The sequence below is a fragment of the Nilaparvata lugens genome, chromosome 3 (genome assembly GCF_014356525.2).
Source record: "Nilaparvata lugens isolate BPH chromosome 3, ASM1435652v1, whole genome shotgun sequence".
In the NCBI taxonomy this organism is placed as follows: domain Eukaryota; kingdom Metazoa; phylum Arthropoda; class Insecta; order Hemiptera; family Delphacidae; genus Nilaparvata; species Nilaparvata lugens.
Window position 1 is genome coordinate 81,538,390 of NC_052506.1, and position 25,276 is coordinate 81,563,665.

The following is a 25,276-nucleotide window of genomic DNA, read 5'->3' on the forward strand; positions in this document are numbered from 1 at the left end:
GGCTAAAGTAGGACTAATGCTGAACTAAGTATAATAAATCTAATTGATAAATCGATTGAAAATGACAAACTTGACGAATAAAAATTAAAACTATAAAAATCGACAGGGCAAATTGTGAACACAAGCACCAGCGCTCCAAGCGGCAGCAACCAAAACAAGTGGTGACACACAAGCACCAGCGCTCCAGGAGGCGGCAACCAAAACAAGTGGTGACTGCAAATGCCAGATTTAACATAGTGAATTCCACTCTATAAGGGCCGGTTCCCGAGCTCGTGATTTAGCCAAGTTCTAGACTTTAAACAGCTGGAGTCAGAAAATTGGCTTCCCGAAACGGGGCCTAGTCGCAGCCCATGTTTGAATTAAATTTCGAAAAACTAGTGAATTGAACACAAAATAAAGAGAAAATAGTGTAAAGTTTCAGTCATTTAGAATTATTTAGGAATGTTCATTTCGTGAGAAAAACGTTTCCAATTATAGAAATGAGAGAATAAATAGAAACAAAATAAAATAAATAGAAAATAGTGCAAAGTTTCAGCTATTTAGAATTATTTAGGAACAGTTTATCAGAGATTGACAATGGTGTAATAACCGAAACCGGTCTTTCTAAGTATCAAATAAATCTGAGGTTTTTGACAATTTCTTAGTCTTTTTCATTCAATATTTAGGAATGTTCATTTCGTAAGGAAAAACGTTTCCAATTTTAGAAATGAGAAAATAAAGATTATAAAAACTATGACTATGCCCCGTTTTGGAAAGACAATTTTCTGACTCCAGCTGTTTGAAGTCTAGAACTTAGCTAAATCCCGAGCTCGGAAACCGGCCCTATAAGTGTGTGTGGTGTCGTGGCTGTGTTGTACGCATATTATCACAGCTACTTAACATGTATTAGTCTGGCCACTAGCTTGAAGTGTCTGATACGGCTGTCAGTCAAACAGTCTTGAGTACACCTGACATGAAATAGCACACAAACGGTACAATGTTCACCTGTTCAGCGATTTTTCACCCTGATTTCATAAATTTGTATTATAAAAGTTGGGTGCATTTAAGCACAGATATGTGCTAAAAACGGTTCTGCGCCTGCAGAACTAAGCGACAGCCAGTAACGTTCAGGTTTTTTACCGAACAGACGTATCGGATATCATGTGAAACGTTATCATAACATTTTCAAATTTCTCTATGGAGAAGCAGAAGATCACTTCTGTATCATCAGAATGATACAGTATCATTGGAATGATACAGTATCATGAGAATGATACAGTATCATGAGAATGATACAGTATCATGAGAATGATACAGAATGATACTGTATCATGTAAGGGTGACCACTAAGGGTACGTTTATGTGGGAGCTGCGATTAGTGATAAAAGCTGCGATTCTAGCAACGCGTAGATAATACCAACGTGCTTTCTAATGAGGCCTGTTTATGTCGGAGCTGCGATGAAAATCGATCTTGGGTCCTGACCATCGATAAGAGCATCGATAATGGCTCGGTTCATTTTCAAGCTAGTATCGAGGCTAGTATCGAGTTGTAGAATACAAAGTACAAACATGGACCAATATTTTTTCATGATTTGGGTTGATTTATATGTGGAGTTTCGTAAGCAAGTGACATTTTCTTTACTTTATTAAACTACTTCTTATTCAATTACAAAATTCTATCTTATTGTCAATGATAATAATGAAACATAATAAATAGACCTTGATGTATGCATTTCAAGAATAAATTCAATTGTTTCTATTTTATCAAAAAATATAACTTTCTTGTATAAACCTCCTTAATGTTAGCATTAATCGCTTCTCTGCCATGATAGGACTTATGTGATAATTATTCCAGTCCTTTTGGAGATTATTGGAAACTCTCGTCAAAATGTAGTCGAAAGTTTCTATTTCCATTCTCATATATAGTCAAAAAAAATTTTGGATGCTGTCTTAAATCTTTGTACAAATGATGATACTCCCCAAATACATTCCTCTCCACATTGATAGGATGTGCATATATTCACGTTCTCTACAACCTAGTAAGTAATGCTTTACTGTATTCGATGCAAAAATAAAATCTTCATCAGAATCACTTATTATAGCATACACAAATTGGTTTTTCAATACATGAACTCACGAATCAAGCTTTAAGCACGACTGTCGGCATGAACAGTCGATAGAAGCTGTGCGCTACTCCCTACTAGCATCGCTTCTCTCATCGTTGCTAGGATCGTTTATCACAGCTCCGACATAAACGTACGTACCCTAACGGCAGGACAAGTGTGTACACACATACTCGTCATACCTGTTGTGGCCACTACGACAGGACAAGTATATACTCACATCCTCATCTTACATGCTGTGTGATCATATTTGATGATCAGTGAATGTATAGTGGGAGCTACAAATATTTGAATTCACTTCTGTACAGAAACAACACGTGTTGTAGAGGTGCCGATGTATATTTATTGACCGAGCGAAGTGAGGTCTAAGATTCAAGTCGACGGTTTTGCATTTTTCTTTATGTTTATATGTTCCGCATTTACAGCGAAACGCAACAATAGATTTTCATGAAATTTGACAGGTATGTTCCTTTTTGAAATTCGCGTCGACGTATACATACGGTTTTTTTGAAATTTTGCATTTTAAGGATAATACAAAAGGAAAAGGAGTCTCCTCTGAACGCCAACATTACCGTAAAAATCAGACTTTAGAATTATTCATCATTAATCAGCTGTCTAATGGACTATAATACTACCCGTTCAAAAACATCGAACATCTTGAAAATGTATCTTTCCATCAACGTTGTAGGCAGTTGCAGCCAGACCTGATAACAGCGCTCACACTCACATTCCGGGACGACACGTCACGGTACGATAGGACAGAAAGCTCTATATTATTTAGGATTTTTTCTAGACATTTTAAATTGATAAATTATTTCTTAATTCTTGAGAAAACATAACAACAGGTCAATGTAACTTACTGAGCGCGAGGTCTACTGTTCACAGAACTACTAATTAATTCCATCAATTGACAAGCACAAATCATAATATGGATTAATATGATAGGGATAGATTATTGTGTTGATAGCAATATCGAATGAAAACGCTTTGAAATATTGTACAGTGGAACCTCGACATAGTACACCTTGACATAGCTCATTTTTTCTGTAGTCACTTGAAACATCCATATATGTAGATTTCAACCTTGATATAGTACAAACCTCTTAGTAGTAGATATTTGAAAATCTCGTTTTCACTTTTCAGAGCAAAGCCATGATGTACACAAAGCTAAGAAATGAGAGAGAGGAGTTCAGAAAACGGCTGGTGAAGCTGATAATGAGGAAAGATGAGGACAGTCAGACTCACGATGGATCGCTGCCCACCCCTGAAGAGAAGGAAATCATGCGCTACTACTATTACATTCGGCATGGTATTGATACGGTGCATGTGGCGCCCATTGAGAAGGCATGGTTGGACAACATACAGAATTTGATTCCGGCCAAGTTGAAAGTGAAGCACTCTCAGTACACTGAGAAGCTTATGATGGAGGTCAAGGTAAATTTTTCTTCTTTGGTTAACTGCTGTTGGGCAGTAAAATTATGAATGGTAAATCTATATAAATAAAAATCGAGCCTCAAATTTTGACATTCAATAACTTTTATGTGTGCACCGAATTTGATGATTTTTGTTTAGTTGTGTTTGTTATGTTCAGGAGCAGGTTTATGGCTTATCAAATTTATGATCAGACTTTAGGACTCTTTCCTACGGTCCTTCAAAGTTTACATGTAATCCTTATGGAAGAAGATTTGTGAGCTGGCCGCACACAGAAATAAAAATGAGCTGTTATGATCATTGCGTCATCCAACAGCCGTCGGTAGATTTGTTTTTCTATTTTTTTCTTTCTACTGATTCACAAAATTTTAATTCGAATAATAATACCGCGGTGCGAACGATGTCCAAACTTGGATCGTAGAACTCGAATTGCTGTAAATTTAGAATATGCACGGGAAAATCAGCAGCAAGGAGATATACCATTCAATTTCCCAGCAAGCTGCATTCAACTATTTATAAAAATACAAACTGCTGTACAACTAACTAAGCACATAGGAAGTCCATATGATATATAAAATACTGATTGTTGGATAATTTTCATAAAAATATAGTGCATCAGATTAAGCTAAGACTAAGCACACCTGAGGAGGCGCGGCTTGGTGATACAAAGTGTTGATCTTATGGAGATTGCCTTATCACACCGTTCCACGCCATGTCCGATTCAGTGTATGTGAATTCTTCCATTCAAACCAATATAAGCAAGAAGCACCTGGATGCAAAATGCCGCATCGCGCTTCCTAAGGTGTGCATCCAGCTAAAGTTTGTCATGAGATGCATTTACTATTTGGCGGTACGAAGTTCGCCGGGCCAGCTAGTTATTTATATAAATTGTAAATTAAATATACAGAATGGTGCAGAGGAAACGCATGCTTTTCGAACCGCTAGTACTCGGCGATGGGAGGCGGTATATTATACATAGGACATAACCTATGTATTGCCGTGCTACCAATTTCTCCTAAATCGGTTGGATAGCAAATTTTCACCTATTAACCTAAGGAAGGTTATCGGCTCCAACGTAATAGATTCTTGGTAAACTATGAATGGATCTATCGCCTATGAATGAGAAATCCAGTTTTCAGAGCAAATGAACTTATAATCTTCAGAAGAATTTTGGCAATATACTACACAAATACACAAAGAACAATATCTTACACGTTTAAGCATCTAAAGTCACTACAAGCTAAATACTTATCCAGTTTATATAGTTGAAAAACAATGGCTATAGGCTTGTATACACAAGAAACAAATTATAGACAAAATAGAACACTATAAACAGTTCAAAACTCAATTTAAAACATTAATAATTCACTTAAACAGAAAAATATTCAGAGAGCACAAAATTACAACACACGCAGCCAGCCATATTTTTAGAGAGAAACAGGGAGCCTAGCTACAAGGAACAGAGCAAAACTTTGTAGACACCTCAAACCAGTGTCGACGTTACGGACACGTCACCAAAAAATTATAAATTACAAGTTTAGAATTCACATTTTATATTTGTTCTCAATAAAACTTTATTTTGAAACTGTTATTTTAAATTTTATATATCATCTCTATATCATCTGTTAATTTTGTTAACTCTGTTTACAGAGTTTGTTTTTTCAGTGATACCATTGAACATGCAACACAATCATCTACGATAAATTCTCAGTCAAAAAGTTGTCCGTATATCGATGACTCTGATATTTACTATAAAGTTTTATAGATCTCGAATTGAAGATTCGATTCCAATCGAGAAAAAAATGTAATATTACAGTATAATATTTGGACAATTTGAAACTAAATTAGGAAATTGAAGAACTTTTGGGCAATAGCCTGTTTTTACTTTCCTTGCCCTACTAACATAGGTAAGGAAAGTATTGCTTTCCAAAAAAAATTAAGGTACCCCAATTTCAAGTTTTCTAAACGTTTCAAGGTCCCCTGAGTCCAAAAACATGATTTTTGGGTATTGGTCTGTGTGTGTGTATGTGTGTATGTGTGTGTGTGTGTGTATGTGTGTGTGTGTATGTCTGTGAACACGATAACTCCATTCCTAATTAATCGATCGACTTGAAATTTTAAACTTAAGGTCCCTATACCATGAGGACCCGACAATAAGAAATTCAATAAAATTCAATTCAAGATGGCGAAAAAAATGGCGGATAATTACTAAAAAACCATGTTTTTCACGTTTTTCTCGAAAATGGCTCTAACGATTTTCTTCAAATTCATATCATGGATAGCTATTTATAAGCCCTATCAACTAGCATAAGTCTCATTTCTGGGAAAATTTCAGGAGCTCCGTAATATTCTTGAGAAAAATGGCGGAAAATGACTAAAAAACCATGTTTTTCACGGTTTTCTCGAAAACGGCTCCAACGATTTTCTTCAAATTTATACCATGGATAGCTATTTTTAAGCCCTATCAACTGGCATTAGTTTCATTTCTGGGAAAATTTCAGGAGCTCCGTAATATTCTTGAGAAAAATGGCGGATAATGACTAAAAATCCATGTTTTTCACCGTTTTCTCGAAAACTGCTCTAACGATTTACTTCAAATTCATACCATGGATAGATATTCATAAGCACTATCAACTGGCATGAGTCTCATTTCTGGGAAAATTCCATGAGCTCCGTAATATTCTTGAGAAAAATGGCGGATAATGACCAAAAACCAGGTTTTTCACGGTTTTCTCGAAAACGGCTCTAATTTTCTTCAAATTCAAGCCATGGGTAGCTATTCATAAGTCCTATCAAATGACATGAGTTTTTTCCTTGGAAAATTGCAGGAGCTCCGTAATATTCTTGAGAAAAATGGCGGATAATTACTAAAAAACCATGTTTTTCATGATTTTTTCAAAATAACTTGACCGATTTTTTTCAAATTCATACTCTGTATAGTTATTTATCAGCTCTATTAACTGGCATGAGTCTCCTTTCTGGGAAACTAATGGGGGGTCCACCCCATCCTTGAGAAATGGACTTTGTAACCTCCTTCTCGTGCATGAGGTAGGTAGGTAGAGCAGTTCATAAAAAGAACACATAGTCGAGATATTTCATCTGTAGAACAGCTGTTTTGACGACTTTAAAAAAATGACGACTAAAAAAATCATTGAATTTCACAAATTTACACAAAGGAAAAAGTACTCTGAAAACAATTATATATACACATATACAAAAGTCTGATCGTAGTTTCGAATATGAGCAAGGAAAGTTGTGTGAGTGTACCACACAAGATTTTTTTCTTTTCCGATCATTGTATTGTTTGTGCTAACCTAATAAAACAAATAGCCTGGAACAAATCTTCATCAACTCTCAATTGCGCCCTCAAAAATTTGGGCGCCCTGGGCAAATGCCCAGTCTGCCCATTTATAGCCAGGGACCTGCCTGGAACGAATGTTGGCGCACGCTATGGGGCGTTGGAACGTACAACATCGTGTGTTCGCTGTCGAACAGTTTTCTATTAAACACAATATTTGTAGTCACAGTGCAACGTCTTTTCCGTCAATATTTTAGAATTGGACGTCGAGGTGCAGTGCCTGCTCGAAATACTGTACTCCGATGGGTTGCAGCGTTTAGACGTACTGATTCTGTGATGAAAAAGAAACCACCTGGTCTTTCCCGTTCAAGTCGCAGAATGTGGATCAAGTCAGAATATTGACGGAAAAGGCATTGCGCTGTGACTACAAATTCATTATTTCTAAAAAAAACTGCTCGACAGCGAACACACGATGTTGTACGTTCCAACGCTCCATAGCGACTGAAATTACATACAAGGACCGTCTGCCAACAATTGTTCCAGATCAATACCCCCTTCCGTCGCCGAGTACTAGCGGTTCGAAAAACATGCGTTTCCTCTGCACCTCTCTGTATAAGGTTAATTATGAATGGCTAAAGCTGTAGTTCCACTCATCATGTGTTTTGCCTGTTGTCTCCATGGATAAATAAATTAATAAATCATACGTCTCATTATCCACGCACAGTTCTGGAGCTCATGTGGGCATCATCCCGAGCAATAAAAATGGTTCACTATTTTTCGTTAATAATCACTGAAGGGTCCACCAGTTATTTAGAGGCGTCAAGTCGGATATATGGGCAAATCGATCAATTAAAGGGAATTGAATCTTTTATTAAAGTTAGCCAAATATCTATGACTAGATTTATGATGAAGCAATTCAAGATAACTCTGTGTAAAGTGTAATGAGGTAATTGTTATTAGTCACAATTCCATCACAATAATCCACGGACATTCTTCCAAACACTGTAATCATGATTTATGACAGTAATGTGCATTACCATTATAAAATTTGTTAGAATAATACTCATTAATTAGAATAATAATAGTTTTTAGGTATTATTCTAGATGGTAAATTATCATGGCCATTAAAAGGTACATTTCATACAAACTGTAGTCTAATCTTCATGCTGTGAATATTTTATTTAGGCTATTCTGCTATTTTATTTATTGAAAGAGGATGTACATTACCTTTTACTGCAATTGAACTATTTGTTTTACCAAACTTTGGAACTCTCAGGCCCGGTTGCACAAAAGCCGGTTAAATTTTAACTGTGATTAATTCCACGAGAACCAGAGAATCAAAAAAGCCTTCTCTGATTGGTTCTCGTGAAATTAATCAAATGCTTTTGTGAAACCTGCACTCATTCTTTGAACAGAGTATTACGTCTCTTCACTCAACATTTGAATTATGTTACAATAAATTATCAATAAATGATAATCACAATAAATTCTTCATCAGTTTAGAGTTTGAAATTTAAAATCCTTACCTAGCATCTTTCCTCTATTGATTCCGATACTCAACAACTACAATTATTATAAAGAATACTACCTATAAAAGGAGATTTTATCTTATTTATTTATCATTCACAATCAACTTAAGGACAAAGAAACAGACTACAGTCCAAAACTTCTTTTTATCACAATTTCATAAAAAAAATTGTCCAAATAAAGGTAATGATAAACTTTTCAATTCTCCACTAATTTCCACATTGAAACAAAACACTACATACATTTTAAATTTTGAATTTGAAAGCTCAATATGAAAGTCCAAAAACACACCAAACAGAATATTACACACATATACTTGGAAGTCGATTCATAGAGTACAGTTCCAGAAAAAATATGTAACTATTATTCTTGTAATCCGTTGTCATGATTCAAAATCAAATTTGATTTCATTTTGTTCGATCTTGTGTTGAGAAAAAACTTTCTTTTCAGGAAGAATGCATGCTGAGTGTGAAAAAGGCGATCGTTGATTTTGTGCTGAAAGATCCAAGTGATCCAATAGCAAGAGTGACAGCTCCCGAAACCAAGGAGAGAGCCGAAGTCAAGAAACTGCCAGACTCGCTCAAGAACTCTTTCCTGTTGTCGAAAAAGTTCCTGTTGAGGAATCTGCACGCGGTAAATCCGTTACTGGGACAAATACTCGATCTTTGGCACAAGTCCTACAGGTAATAGTAGTTTATACGACAGTTTCATAATTAGGGTCTTTAACACACGAGTTAGATGTAGAGTTAAGACACAGGTGAGCGAGCGTAGCGAGCATACGCGTGTCTGAAACATCTCACGATTGTTTTAATCACCTTATAAAACTGTTGTATACCACTATTTCATCGATGACCATTCAAAGCAAAGTATCATAAGTTATTGTTGACTTGTTGTAAGGTTAGAAATCAACCAACTAGCCAATATAGTGAATTAGATTGAAAAAGTTACAGAGGAATTAAATAGAGAATGCATTTATTCAAATGCTAATTAATATATAATTATTATTTAACGAAAATCCTAAATAAATGCTGCAAATCACCCCGAAGACCTCTGCTACTGCTAGAGTCTAGCTGTTAACCCTGTTGTCAATGTCTGCAGTAGCAGAGGTCTTCGGGGTGATTTGCAGCATTTATTTAGGATTTTCGTTAAATAATAATTATAGATTGAAAAAGATTGAATTAGCAATTATTGGCAAAACCACTCAGTGAGAGTGATCAGTATACTTGAAATACTAAAAACAAGACAAACTGAAAACATGACGAATAAACTTGATAAACTGAGAACTTTTTGACTACTTTTCATGACTTAATCATGAATTTTCTCAATTGAGATAAAATATCTCATCTCTTTTTTCTACACAGTAATGTTCGTCAGAACTGGCTTCTCCCACTTACTCATGTATTTTGTGATTGCAAATATATTGTCCATGGAACTCTCCTCCACACGCAGCCGATTGGTCTTTGTGGGGGAATTCCGTGTACTATGAGCCCTTGATTGCAAAAGTGGTGTAAGTCAAAAATATCAGTTATCCATAATTGAAAGTTGAAGTTTAAGGTCAGTCAAAATGTTATATAATGAAATAGAACTACATTTTTTTTTTCGTCAGTTCAAAAATATATGTATTTTTTGATACAATGACTATTATTTCAAAAAAAATATTATTTTTTGAGTTATTTATGAATAAAATGACTTACACCACTTTTGCTATGAATGATCAGTGAAATTCAATGACTTACTTCTATATTGATGACTTACACCAGTTTTGCCCGCGAATATCATCATAGTAATAGGTTTCCATGCTGACAGTAGAAAATCAATAAAAATATTGGATTTCTATAAAAAGTTCATTTTATTCAAATAAATGGTACATATCATTAAGGATATTATGAATCAATCGAATAGAGAAATAAAAAATTGAAAAAATTATGGAATTGGAAAAATGAAAGTTTTTAAGCGTTACAATGTATTATTTTATGACCGAATTTCATCATCCTCCTGTTCTCGATCATGTATCTCGCTTGCTATTTTTGTAAAGTACCCATGTTGTAAAGAAGGAATAAAGATTATTTGAATTTTATGTATACTTGGGTTGATTTGTACACTATACTGTACATTTGCTTTCTGAGCTGATAGTCATGGTGGAGTGGATTCCCACTTTTTCTGTTAAGACGACTTGTACACTGGAGTGTATATTGTCAGCTATCGTATAACAACAACTATACAGGTAGCAGTGGCCACTGTTAAGCTGTGAAGTTCTTGAAAAGCTGTATTTTGAGAGAGAGGTAAGGTATGAATAGAGTGAAATCCATGTGTACGCTGGGTCAGAGGAGGTTAAAGAATTTGTAAACAGTACAGAGTTGATAAAGGATAGAGCTGACGACTTTGTCTAATTACAGACAAGGATAGCAAACGCTTATTAATCAGATGCAGAGCAGGAATCTCACTATAATATAATATCGAGTGACCTGGCTGGCTCAGGTCTGGTGTCAGAGTTTTCAGGTCGCAACTGATCAATTTCAATCTCACGATAAAATTGTTATTCTATTGTTAACACTATATTTCAAAACTTGAACTACAATTTGAAACTTTTTCCAGTGATCTGAGACTCATGCCAGATATAAAAAGTACAGAAAGTGCTCTCGATCTGCACAACTTCAAGAAAAAAGTGCAACTTCATATTTCCGGTGTCCTGAAAAAGCTCAACGGTGAATGGTATCCTGAGATTCAACATCTTTTTACTGTGGTAATTTTTCGAATTTTCTATTAAATAAAATTTTATTTTCACTTATAAGTTTGCTATAGTGAGGTTCACGTTATAATGGCAATAGATAAGGATAGAAGAACGGTGTTGCCTATTATCTGCCTCAATTAATTATATTTCTACATTGTCACAAACAAATTTGGCATCGTTGCGGAGCTGGAAAAGGATAGTACTACCTGCTTTGTCGAATGATGGACAAGGATAGCAACATCAAAGTTAATGGAATACTGCCATTATAACGTGGACCTATAATTCCCTACTATAATGATCTGACTTGAAAATGAACGTCAAACTACAGTGTGGTCCACGTTATAATGGCAGTGGAGAAAGATAGGAGAACAGATTTGCTGATTTTCTGCCTTGTCACTATAGAGGATAGCTGATACCGGCATATCTGATGAATTATTAACTGTTGAATCTTGTTTAAAATAATTATTCATATTTTATTCATCATATACTATCAATTATTTAGTAATGATTTTCAGAATTGGGATTCAATATAATTATTGTTAATTAAATTATTTCTACATTGTTAAAAAAAAGATCTGACAAATATTCTTCAATCATTCAATGTTTTTCACAATTATTGAGATTCAATACTTTGTTAATTAATTATGAATTGTTGAAAAACGATCCACCAAAGTTGTGCAGCTGGAAAAGGATAGCGTTATCTGCTTTATCTTTATCAGCATTTATCTTTTTGTGAACATGAAAGTGTTTTACATTTTTCCTTACAAAGTCTATCAGTTGAGTACTATGTACCTATGCCAGCGCACAAACCTAGGTTTTGCTGGCTTTGTCAGATTGAAAACGAGTTATATTTAATTCAAGAGTTTATGTGTCATTGGAATCTTATTATGTATTTCTTGCTTGTATATTTTTTCATGATTCATAGTCTACATTGTATTGTTTTCAATTTGACTAAATAAATTTTATTTGCTTTGTCAAACGATATACAAGGATAGCAACACAAATTTTAATCAAATACTGCCATTATAACGTGGACCTCACTATAATATCAGTGTCTGGAAAATCACCAATAGGTGAGTTTTACGTTATAAAATCAGCATCTGATTAATATTGGTTTACTCTCTGTGTATTTCATTAAATCTCGTCTGTAATACAATGTTCAATTGATTTTATTGATTTTAATCATTCATGTCTATTTTCCAATTCAATTAAAATCATAATGTGTTATTCACATCCATTCCATGTGAATTTGTTCTCGAGTTTATTTTATTCGTTGATTGAATCACAGATCACATAAATAAAAAAATCTGGTGTGTCGCACTCACACAACTTTCCTTGCCGTTATGAAAATTGATCACCTGTTGCTAGTGTTCACGCGTTTACTATTCAAAGATCTGAGCCAGCTGGTGACAGGACAATAACGCTGGAGACACACGAGTCTGCTATCTCTCAATAGTGAATGATTTAATAGAATCAATAGTTGCCAACAGTTTGCAATTGAATTATCACATTTTCTCGAATTTCGAGCTTATTTTCAATTTTAGGTGAAAAATGTTACTGGACATTGGTTGAGGAAATTTTCATGCTCAATCTTTTCCACTTGATTTTTTTTGTTTAAATTGTATCTGAAGCCTGATAATTGGGAATCTGAAATCCAACTGTGTATGGATGGGGCGAAGCTCCTGAAATTTTTACAGATATGGGACTTGTGGCAGTTGATAAAGCTTATCAATGACTATTTTAGATAAAAATTTGATCAAAATCGTTGGAGCCGTTTTTGAGAAAATCGCGAAAAATCTGGTGTTTGGCAACATTTTCGCCAGTTTAGCCGCCATCTTAAATTGCATTTAATCGAAATTGTTCGTGTCGGATCCTTATATTGTAAGGACCTTAAGTTCCAAATTTCAAGTCATTCCGTTAATTGGGAGAGATATCGTGTACACAGACGCACATACACTCATACACACACACACACACACACACACACACACACACACACACACACCACACACACACACACACACACACACACACACACAAAGACCAATACCCAAAAACCACTTTTTGGACTCAGGGGACCTTGAAACGTATAGAAATTAAGAAATTGGGGTACCTTAATTTTTTTCGGAAAGCAATACTTACCTTACCTATGGTAATAGGGCAAGGAAAGTAAAAAATTGGTGAACAAATCAGCACTTTTGAATTATAACATAATTTTTCTTTTTTTTCAGGGGAGCCGAAAGAAGCAAATACCTCCTTCCACTTTGAAAAAGAAGCTGAAAAGTTTCTACAATTGTGTGGCGGCCATAATGACATTCCAATTGCAGTCATTGTGCTACAACTCAATTGTGGATTACACCAACTTTTTAATTGACATAGGGGTGAGTAATTTGGTCCAGCTTCTTATTTTTATAATTTAAATATTATAATACTAAGGCCTGGTTGCACAACAGCCGTTTACATTTTAACCTTAATTAATTTTATGAGAAACAATTAGAGACGCCGTCTTTTCGAAAATGTCTTCTCTGATTGGTTCTCGTGAAATTATTGTTTATTGTTTTTGAAGGGACGGATTCAAGGATCCAAAGGTTCAAAGAACCCCACACGTCAACCGAAGCGTATTGTGTTCCCAAGTAGTATGTTAGTTAGGCAAACTAATACCTGTGTTCTTCACAAGAACCAGGAGTTTTCCCTATACTAACATCCCATTCATCACCCGGTCGCTTGTTACAGTCCAGTGTGATATGCTTGGCAGTCTCTTCAGACTGATTAGTCCTCGTGACATACATGAGTTCCACTCCTGGCCTACTTTGAAGGTCCTACCGCTAAGGAAGGGGTGGCCATGTTGCCTCTAGGGCGCCCGGCCACCCTTGACTCAGCCTCTTGACCCACATTTGTGCCACATGGAGTTCCACCCATCTCTGGTCTCTTGGGTTTTCTCTATTTGCCCCTCTGAAACTTCGCTGGGTCAGAAGCCTCAACTCTCCCAAGAAGTTTTGGCTAAATGGCCGTCCTTCTTTGAGCAGTGGTGAGGTTTGGTCACTCCACCCAAAACTCGTGACCTTCGTGAGTTCCACTCCTGATCTTTTTGTAGGTCCTTCCGCTGAGAGAGGGGACGCCAAACTGCCTCTAGGGCGCCCGGCGCCCGGCCACCCTCGACTCAGCCTCTTGATCCACATTTGTGCCTGGAGTTTCACCCATCTCTGGTCTCTTGGGGTTTTCTTTTTGCCCCACCGAAACTGCAGGGTCAGAAGCCTCACCTCTCCCAAAAAGTTTTGTCTGGATGGCCGCCCTTCTCTGAGCAGTGGTGAGTTTTGGTCTCTCCACCCTCAAACTCGTGACCAACATGAGTTCCACTCCTGGCCTCGTGAAATTAATCACGGTTTAAATTTAACCGGATTTGTGCAACCGAGCCTAAGTATGTAGCCTACTATGTGAATTAAATACGGAAATGTGAATTATTCAAAGTGAAGGATTGAAACTTCACTACGCTTCAAAAATACTGTTGAAATGAGGTAAATTCCGGAATATTTGTATATAGGATGGCTGCTTTTTATATAATCTTTAAACTATCCAAATCATCAGAATAAAATACATCAATCATAATCAGTAATACATCACTATTGAATCGTGTGTCAAGGAGAATGGTATCCTCATAAACCTTCTCTAGGGAAGGACAACTAAAGGTTCAAACTTCACTTTGTTAAGCTGGTTAAATTTTAATCCCGCTTAATTTCACATGAACCAAATCAGAGAAGACTTTGAAAAGATAGCTTTTCTAATATTGGTTCTCCTGGAATTAATCAGGATTAAACTTTAACCAGCTTTTTTGCAACCGGTACTAAGTACCAGATTGAATGATTGCAATAGTGCAACAGCTGAGTAATAATTTTGTCTCAGTCCCACACACATGCACTCGCTCACTCACTTCCATTATCGACAGACGATGAAATTATCAGCTGTTTTTCCAAGGATGAATAATTACTATCCGCTTTATGTCCTTCAGCGAGTTTTCCCAGGGATGAGAACCAGTCCAATCGAATTTTGAGAATCGTTAGAGCCGTTTTCAAGATCCGGTGATATACAGACATAAATATAAACATATAAACAGAAATTGCTCGTTTAATAGTATAATATCGGGGCACCGAGCTTCGCTCGTTATGTTTATTTATTGATAAACAGAACATAATTCTCTCAAATGATCGTGTTTATATTTTACAGCTGGCTATTCGTCAGCTTATGAATTTCGGGGACGCGATATTTTGATTTTCCACAGAATCACTTGCTCAATTTTTATCATCCACAGACGATCGACGAAAGTCTCAGCTGTTTCAGCCAAGGATGAATTATCCTATTAATGTCGTTCAGCGAGTTTTCTTAATTTCCCAAGGATGAGACCTAGTGCAATCGAATTTTTATATAATTAACACACTATGTTCCAAATTTAGTGAAAATCGTTAGAGCCGTTTTCGAGATCCGTTGAACTTAAATTACCAGATAACCAGATATAAAAATATAAACAGATATACAGAAATTGCTCGCTTAATATAATAGGATTCAATAGTATAGGATTTTCGCATATTTACACAGTGTATTTTTAGAAAAATATTTCAACAATTTGATCTGATGCACTGTAACTAATCACTCGTATCACCTATCTTTGCTCCATATCATTGTAAAACTCTTCGGTCTGTAGTAGGTTAATATGGTTCATTATGATATTTCAGTCTCACTCTCAATTATTTTAAATGCTAGAACGTGATTTTGTTTTGTTAAACACATGAATAAAGGAATCTGAATTGGAATAAAAATATTGCTATGATTCTGTTGTCTGTTGTCAACATATTGTCTGTAGACGTAAGAGTTATGTTTTATGAATGTAATTTCGTATAAGATTTATTTTCCGACTGCATCTATACAATCAAACATTGTATTGTTTGCTGTAACAAATATAAAATAAATATATAATAAATATGAATAAGGTTCCTCAATTGTTTGTAATACCATCTCGAAGGCAGATATCTATCTCCATTTCTCATTCTACTCTATTTTATTCATTCTGTTCTATATGTACTACCTTAGAATAAACAATTCATCTATTCTCTGATACTACTTTATACTATCTATCCTTTTCTATATCACTGAATTTACTTTCACTTTTGAGTATGGTTTAAGAGCAATCATTGTGAATCATCCTATGTTGTCTTCCTTCAGATGAGCAACCCAGGCTTTATAATCATGGTAATGCAGAGAAATAAGGTGATCCAATTTGAGCCGAATTTCAACCGATTCAAGGAAATTCTGCTTCTCGTGTATGACATGATGATAGAAGCTGTTCTGACGTTGCCACGGTTGGAATCAAAGCTGACACATTTGGATGTTGAACAGGATACCAAACTACAGCCTCTTAAGGTAAGCATTTATTCATTTATCAACAATAATCAATTACAAAATGTGGAATGTACCAACAGGCATTGGCCCATCTCTTTTAATCTATAAATATAAAAGCGAAATGGCACTGATTCATTCATTCATAATCAACAGAACTAAAAATCTACTGGACCAAATACGTTCAAATTTGGCAGGATTGTTCAGTTGGCCATCTAGAGGCGCACTAAGAACAGATCCGAGAAAATCCAAAGTTACGCCCAAAATCTGCGTTTTTCTGAGTTTTCTCAACATTTTCAAGAACTAATTGGCAAAAAATGTTCAAACTTATTACACAGGCTCAGCTCGGGTATAAAAATGTTGTACGGTATTGGAAGTCAAGCTCCGCCTAATGTTAGGACGCCTAAGTTCCACCCAAATCGGCGGTTCTCAAGAACTAATTGACAGATCATGTTCAAATTCCGTACAGAAGTTCAGCAAAGGTCTAGAAATTGAATATCTTCAGAGGACTCACAATTACGCCAAAGATAGGCGGTTTTACTGCGTTTTCCTTGCGTTCCGTAGCGTTTTTTCTGCGTTTTCTCATATTTTTCATGAATCAATCAGGAGAAAATGTTCAAACGTGGTACAGGAGTTCAGCTAGGGTCTAAAAATTTTGTCTTGAGAGGACTTCAAAATTACGCCAAATGTATGCCCAATACAGGCTCTTTAACAGCGCTATTCATGCGTTCCCCAGCGTTTTTTAGAGGGTTTCTTTTCTCAAGTCTTTCATTGAGTTTAGCCTGCTGGCTAGTCTAAAATATAATAAAGGGAAGAACTGGCTTATACACGTACAGGATAGGGAATTCACGAATGAGGAATCATCAAGTCTGAACTGCTCTTTCAAGTCTACTCTTTCGTGGGACATTTTATAATTATAAATATCATTTTATTTAATATGACGTTTGATGAAATATACGGTGGGAGGATACCTACTACCTAGAAAACCTTGAAGCTCACAATAGACTTAAAGTACCTTAGTAATTATTATTTTCACACTATTGTTTTTTTTTCATTTCTTAGCCTGTCATTCTACCAGAAATCGTTGACGAGTGCAGGAAGCAAGTGGAGGACACTTTGAATGATCAAAGAATCGGACCTGAATTGAGAGTTCAAGACTTCGACGAGTTTATTCATCTTATCAATGGAGAGGTGAGTTGTCACATCCATCCACCAAATACTTTTCTGGTTAAATCAAAACAATGTTTATCTTTGTTGAAAAGTGAACTTTCATACTGCAATAATTTTGTATCAAGCTATTTATTCGTTATAAGGTGAAAAGTGATTACACAAATATTGTCAAATCCACAAAAATAAGAGTTTCCACTGAAGATGATGCCAAGTATGGCGTTGAAACTCGAGTCTGGTTTTAATTGAACTTATTTTTGTGGATTTGACAATATTTGTGTTCACTTTTTCACTTCATCGTGGAGAAGTTCCCCAACATTTCTGAAGACATTGTAAATTCTATTCATCATACTTTAAATAAGTTACTAATAAGGAAGTTTTTTGAACTTAATTTATTTATTATAATTTTTACAAGAAAACACTGAATGGTAGAGAAAAACTAAGGATACTCCTTGTACTATTTCTCTCCCAAATTTAGATAATATGAGGTTATGAAATGTCCGAAATGAGGTTATAATTCCACTTTTTTGAAATTTAGTCCTTTTATACTCAAGAACAACAGAAACTAAGAATTTTGAAGGTTGAGAAACTGGATAGAAAACAAAAATATTACATTCAAATCACTAATAATTGAAACATTTTCACGTAATTTAAAAAAAATTAGAGTCAGAATATTAAATAAATAAAATAAAAAAATGTTTACTTACCAAAAAAACTGAAACTACTACATAAAATATTACAATATAACTACATAAAATTACATAACATACCAGATAGTTTACATATTACATACAGTAGTTCTGTTAGTTACAATAAAATTTCTTATAATGTGTCCTCTACATGTTTAGTGTTTTCTGTGTGGAAATTGACCTACTCCACTATGGCCTACCATGTTCTAGAGTAGGTTTTGATGATAATCTTATAAGCCACTCATCATCTCAGTTTCATAATATTAATAAATCTAAAGTGAGATTCGCTTTCAACTTTAAGGATAATGCAAAAGGAAAAGGAGTCTCCTCCGAACGTCAATATTACCGTAAACATCAGACTAAAGAATTATTTATCATAAATAGCTGTCGAGTGGATTATTAACTGCATGCAGTTAATGACTGAAAGTAACATAGTATTTTCCTGAGAATACTATAGACATAGTACATAGGTGTTGAGATCACATATGGATTTGATAATGATGTGGATGTGGAACTGAATAGATTTCTACATATATGTGGTACAATAAAACGCGGGTTGAAAACCAGAACAAGGAAGGAGACGCAATTGAAATGTTATAAAGTAATGGCGGTACCAACATTATTGTATGGAGCAGAAACTTGGGTGAGCAAGAAGAAAACATTAAGCAGAGTTCAAGCAGCAGAGATGCGTTTTCTTCGAAGTGTGAAAGGTTGCACAAAGTTAGACAGATTAATCAACGATGACATTAGAAATGAGTCAGGAATATCATCATTAGCTGCACAACTTGATATTTTTTCGGACATTTTGTTATTTATAATTATTTGGGAACAGAATAGTATTGGGCTATGCCTGTAGTTCTATCCCGATCATACTCATATAATTTGTAATTGAATCAAAAATAAATAAATAAACAGATTGAACTGGAAAACGAATGTGGAACGAATGCCAGATACTAGGATTCCAAAGGCTGTCATGAAATATAGACCCTACTGTAGAAGGGATATTGGCAGACCTTTAAAAAGATGGTAAGATAAATAGTTATATCCTTTGAAACCGGAACAGGTGTGTACGCCTAATCCTGGTTAGAAGAAGAGTAACATAGTATTTTCTCTCGACCTTTCTCTGTTTTCAACTTGGGCTGACCTGTTGCCAGTATGTCTTGAATGAGATGAGCTTTTCATGTGAGCATTTTTGATACACCAACCCCAACAGCCATTAGTCGTTTTCGCACCGATATCTGGCCGACACGACAGGACAGGACAGAATTACTCTGAAGGGTAGTCAATAGTTCATTTAATAGTGCATACAAATTGCATTCAATGAGGCATGCAATTAATAGTCTACACAGCAGCTTATTTTTTTACAATTTTACATTGAGACATTGAATTGCATGCGTCATCGCATGTAATTTATAATCCATTCGACAGCTGATTCATGATGAATAATTCTATAGTCTGATTTTTACTCTAATATTGGCGTATGAAGGAGGCTACTTCTCCCTTTTATATTTATAAATTCCCAAAAACCTTTTATATACGTCGATGCGCAATTCAAAAAGGAACATACCTGTCAAATATCATAAAAATCTATTACCGCGTTTCGCCGTAAATGCACAACATATAAACATTCAAACATAAAGAGAAATGCCAAACCGTTTACTTGAATCTTAGACCTCACTTCGCTCGGTCAACATAATCTCTCACTTATGGTACTTTATTAATTGTGTTGTGAATATTTGGCTAGGCACAAGAAAGTCTGGACGCATTCTTGTCGGAGGAGCATTCGTTCGATGAGTACAAGGAGCGGGTGGCCTGTTTTGACTCGTTGGCCAAGACCATAGAGATCCAGCTGGAGCATGTGGTGACGATGGGCATGTTCGAGATCCACCGCGAGGACTTCATCGCCACCATGGTCAACCAGGCTGTCAACCTCAGGGAGCAGCTGATCATGCGCCTCACCAAGGACTACCAGGCTCTCTGTAAACAGTGAGTAGAAGAATAGACAAACAATAGCATAACAATGTATAACAGATACGAAAGTCGTTGAACTATCATCAAAATGCTACTATACCACAGAACAGGTACAGAATGGAAACTGTCAATCAAACGCCTATCCAACCAATGCTTTTTACATGGCACAAATACTAGACACGTTACGCTACCTTAAGGACGTTCCAATCCTGGTCTTCTGATTGGCTTGCAGCAGTGAACGAGTGTAGCAGTGTAGCTCTTGGTTAGTGCGGATCCTCCATTCATCACTACATATTGGTTCATAAATTTTTCCGAGTATCTATTTTTGAGTAATTTTTCGTCCCTTACATTCAGTATCCAGGTCTCTCCACCATATAGTACCACTGGTCTCATAACAGTGTTGTAGACTTTTAAGTTTTTTGAAATAAGTCGGGAATTGAGGAACTTTTCCAGTGCAGAGAAGGAATTTCATAGATTATAAAAAAGGTGCATACAGACCTACGCTCTGCTCCGCAATCGAACGTCACTCATGCAGATTGCAAGATGATCGCAGGTCGAGCAAGAACGGAATGCGAACAGAGCATGTAACAGAGCTCGAGCTTGGCAAGTTCCTAGGGCAAACTAACCAATAGTTTTGCATGCGCGGTTAACGCTTTTGTTTGATCAGTTACAATCTCTGTGTTAGCATATAAAATTATCAAAATTAATAATTAATTATTAAATCATCAAAATAGGATAATGTAAAATTATAAAAAGATTTTTAATAATAGGTATCAGCATATTAAGGTGCGTACAGATATACGCGCCGCGAACATGAGCAATTCACTTTTAATCAGCTGACTATAACTGTATTTTTACAGAAACGGTATGATACAGTTATAAAAAGCTTGGCATCAGCTGATTAAAAGTGAATTGCTCATGTTCGCGGCGCTTATATCTGTACGCACCTTTATAATTCAGGAGAAAGAAGCCAAACTCCCATCCAAGCCTTTCTCCTTTCAAAACATTGACAGACATAACCTTTTTTGTAATAAAACATCAACCTAAATGCAACAAACATAATAATTATCATCAATTTATTATAAAAACATAATTAATAAGCATAATGTATTATTAGGCTACCCAGCAATCCCCTGGTCAGAATATTTTAGTTAGTTTTGTCACCTGATCACCTGTATTGAACGTTTCACGTTTGTGAGGTTAGGTTGTAGCGAAGTCAACAATACGACAAGCGCGCGATCACCTTCGAAAGAAATAAACACACAAAATACAATAGTGCAAGTAGTTGCATACAAAAGACAAGCTTCACAACATTGAATCGTCACAATCAATAATAAACACTGAAAATACAATAGTGTAAGGAGGAGACGTCAAAGAAAAACACTGCCTTCAGGAACACCCCCTGGAAGAAATCGATTAATTTCAGTTGATTTAAAGGAAATTTTTATTTTGTAATAATTCTATGACATGTAATTTTCTTCCCTCAAGACATCCACACATTCATCCACTGTGTATGGCGCTCTTTTTAACAGAACCTTCCTTATCCTTCCGGTCATCTTTGAAAAGTTGGAAAAATCTTTAAAATTATGGGGAGTCTATTTATAATTTTTATTGCGCAATAGTGTGGGCCTTTCTCCAGAAGGGTTAGTCTATGTGCCGGGTAACCGAGGATTGAGCCACCACTCCTCGTATTGTAGGAATGATCAAGTAAAACGGATGAGAATGCCCTCCAATTTTTACTAACGTACGTGATGATCTCCAGAAAGTACATGGCTGGCAAAGTTAATATACTCTCTCTCACAAAATAAGGCCTACAGGATGTTCGGGCACTGAGGTTGAATATTATTCTCAGAGCTCTTTTCTGCCTCCTGAAAATTACCCCAAGGTGTGTGTCATAGCCACCCCAAAATATCAAACTGTAACGAATGACAGACATGAGATAGCCATGATAGATTGCAAGCAGGGAATTATACCCTACTGCTCCCCTCACACACCTCAGCCAGAACAGAATAGCAGATATCCTATGCAAGAGACGCTGCACCTGATCACCCCACTTCAAGTCATCCTGCAGCTCGACCCCGAGAAACCTCGTCACTTTTGACTGATCGTAGCCTGATAGGTCTACGTTAGGTATATTGTTGTTTAAAGTTCGACGGGATGCTGTAAATCGAACCTCTAGCGAACACTTGCGTAACATCTCGCATAACGTTCATGATCGAAGCGTGTTCGAGACGCGAATATCTGTACACACATTGATGGTTAACACGATTTTAAGCTGGCATAACCACTAATTTATTGAAAATGAATGATCAAATTTTTGAAACTGAACATTCATTTTTTGTCATACTTACTCAATTGCAGCTGTTTTCCATGCATCAAATCAAGCCGGTAAACAGCTGCTTGCAGAACAAGAAAACATGTGATTTTCATTACAGCATACTATACTGTAAAGAGATCATATGGTTTTCTTTACAGTCGAGTATGTTTCCCAGTTCCGAAATTGGAACATTCAAATTGATTCAAATAGCTATAAAATAGTATTAGCCTTCTAGTCTTCAGTTGTTATATTGGTAACAATAATTTAAACTTCTTATTGTTGAGAACTCTAGTGAGAAGAAGAGAGTGAGTTAATAATATCTAAGTAACTAATAGAATAACTAAAATATTATTAGAACTCATCTAATAAGTTTCAAGTTATGAGAACTCATCTGACATTTTTTAACATCGGTCTTTATTATTCTATTTGAGCTAGATGGGTCTGTTATGACCTAGGAGCTATGGGCTTGGCCATGTTTATAGAATGCAGTAACTCGATCAGCAGCAGGTAAGATAATGGTTACTGTTTCTCAGCAATATTATTCTTTCTGAGAAAAGTATGACAAAAAATATTGTACGTAACTTGTACGGTAACGTATTTACCGCATTCGTATGATAATTCTGCAAACATACTTATGCGGTAAACTACCGTTACCGGACTTATGACGTAAAGTACTATTGCAGACTGGGCGAAGATTACCAGGCGATATCTGACCGCGCGCTGACTGTGCCCGGAAACACGTCGGAACTGATGGTGCTGATGGAGTTCGTGCGCAAAGTGGAGACTGTGACCGTGTTCGAAATGGAGGATCGACTGAGGGAAGTGATGAACTACATCCTGTTTCTGTCCGACTACACCATCATATCCGCCATCGAAATGAAGCAGAACTGCCTCACCTTCCTCTGGTACAACCGGATGAGTCAGATCCTCGAAGAGAATAGGCAGCTCGTCGAACAGAAAACTCTGGATTATCAGAACAGTCTCAAGGTTGGTGCTGATCATGAGGTTTTTGGTACTTCAGTTCATTATTCATTTGATGCTTCAGTTCATTATTCATTTGATGCTTCAGTTCATTATTCATTTTGTACTTCAGCTTCAGTTCATTATTCATTTGATGCTTCAGTTCATTATTCATTTGGTGCTTCAGTTCATTATTCATTTGGTACTTCAGTTCATTATTCATTTGATGCTTCAGTTCATTATTCATTTGGTGCTTCAGTTCATTATTCATTTGGTGTTTCAGTTCATTATTCATTTGGTGCTTCAGTTCATTATTCATTTGGTGCTTCAGTTCATTATTCATTTGATGCTTCAGTTCATAATTCATTTGGTGCTTCAGTTCATTATTCATTTGGTGCTTCAGTTCATTATTCATTTGGTGCTTCAGTTCATTATTCATTTGGTGCTTCAGTTCATTATTCATTTGATGCTTCAGTTCATTATTCATTTGATGCTCCAGTTCATTATTCATTTGGTGCTTCAGTTCATTATTCATTTGGTGCTTCAGTTCAATCACTCATTATTCATACGTTCATCCATTATGTCCATTCGATAAGGCTAGACACACACCAGTCAGTCAAGACAAAACAAGACATGATCAGACACGTTCAGTCACAATACTTCAGATGGTTGATTATGAATACATGTCTTATTGCAATGACTAATCAGTGTGAGTTGCGTCATAAGCAACTATGTGAAGTATTGTGACTAAACGTGTCTGATCATGTCTTGTTTTGTCTTGACTAACTGGCCTTTGGCAAGGCGCACACCAGTTAGTCAAGACAAGACAAGATCATACACGTTTAGTCAGTTGCTTATGAAGAAATGTCTAATTGCAATGACTAATCAGTGTGAGTTGCGTCCTAAGCAACAATGTGAAGTATTGTAGTGACTGAACATGTTTGATCATGTCTTATCTTTTAACCAGTTAGTCAAGACAAGACTAGTCATGTTTAGTCACAATACTTCTCATAGTTGCTTATGAAGACATGTCTTTGCAATGACTAATCAGTGTGTGTTGCGTCATAAGCAACTATTTGAAGTATTGTGACTAAACGTGTCTGATCATGTCTTGTCTTGACTAACTGGTGTGCGCCTAGCCTAATTCTTCATTCATCAGTCATTCATTCATTGATTGATACATTCTGCTAATCAATCAATTCATCCAAACACCTAAAATACAAAAGTATTTTTTCAGATAGATGGAACAAATATAGAGTTATCTGTTTTGTTCATTCTGCTAATCAATTAATTAATCTAAACACTCAAAATACAAAATGTATTTTTTTAGATCTCTGTTATACGTTTATTAAATATAGAAATTTAAGTACATTTTTAAAAATTGTTTACTCACAACATTTTTCGGCTATATGATGCCATTATCAAGTGATTGGAAAAAATAAATCAATCGATCACTTGATAATGGCATCATATAGCCGAAACATGTTGTGAATAAACAATTTTAAAAAATGTACTTAGATTTCTATTTCCATTTTTATTCAAGAGTAGTCCTAACGAAAAATGATACGGTAGCTCTCTGTTATGTTGATTATTCATTCAGTTCATTTGTGAATCAGATAATTCATTCATGATATCATTAATTATTCATTTATTTATTCTACATTCGTTCTTCAGTCTACAGTAATAAATTAATCT

General features: G+C 35.7%; 1 protein-coding gene across 1 annotated transcript in view; it reads left to right on the top strand.

Annotated features, from left to right (window-relative positions):
- The window catches only part of LOC111047953 (dynein heavy chain 7, axonemal), a 207,161-nt gene that overhangs the window by 23,894 nt on the left and 157,991 nt on the right, over positions 1–25,276 (top strand). Inside the window, exons 3-10 of the mRNA XM_039422913.1 lie at positions 3,246–3,536; positions 8,809–9,041; positions 10,954–11,101; positions 13,321–13,470; positions 16,304–16,501; positions 17,540–17,668; positions 20,078–20,319; positions 23,305–23,608. Coding sequence (XP_039278847.1) covers positions 3,246–3,536; positions 8,809–9,041; positions 10,954–11,101; positions 13,321–13,470; positions 16,304–16,501; positions 17,540–17,668; positions 20,078–20,319; positions 23,305–23,608 — 1,695 coding nt within the window. The remainder of the gene's footprint in view (positions 1–3,245; positions 3,537–8,808; positions 9,042–10,953; positions 11,102–13,320; positions 13,471–16,303; positions 16,502–17,539; positions 17,669–20,077; positions 20,320–23,304; positions 23,609–25,276) is intronic.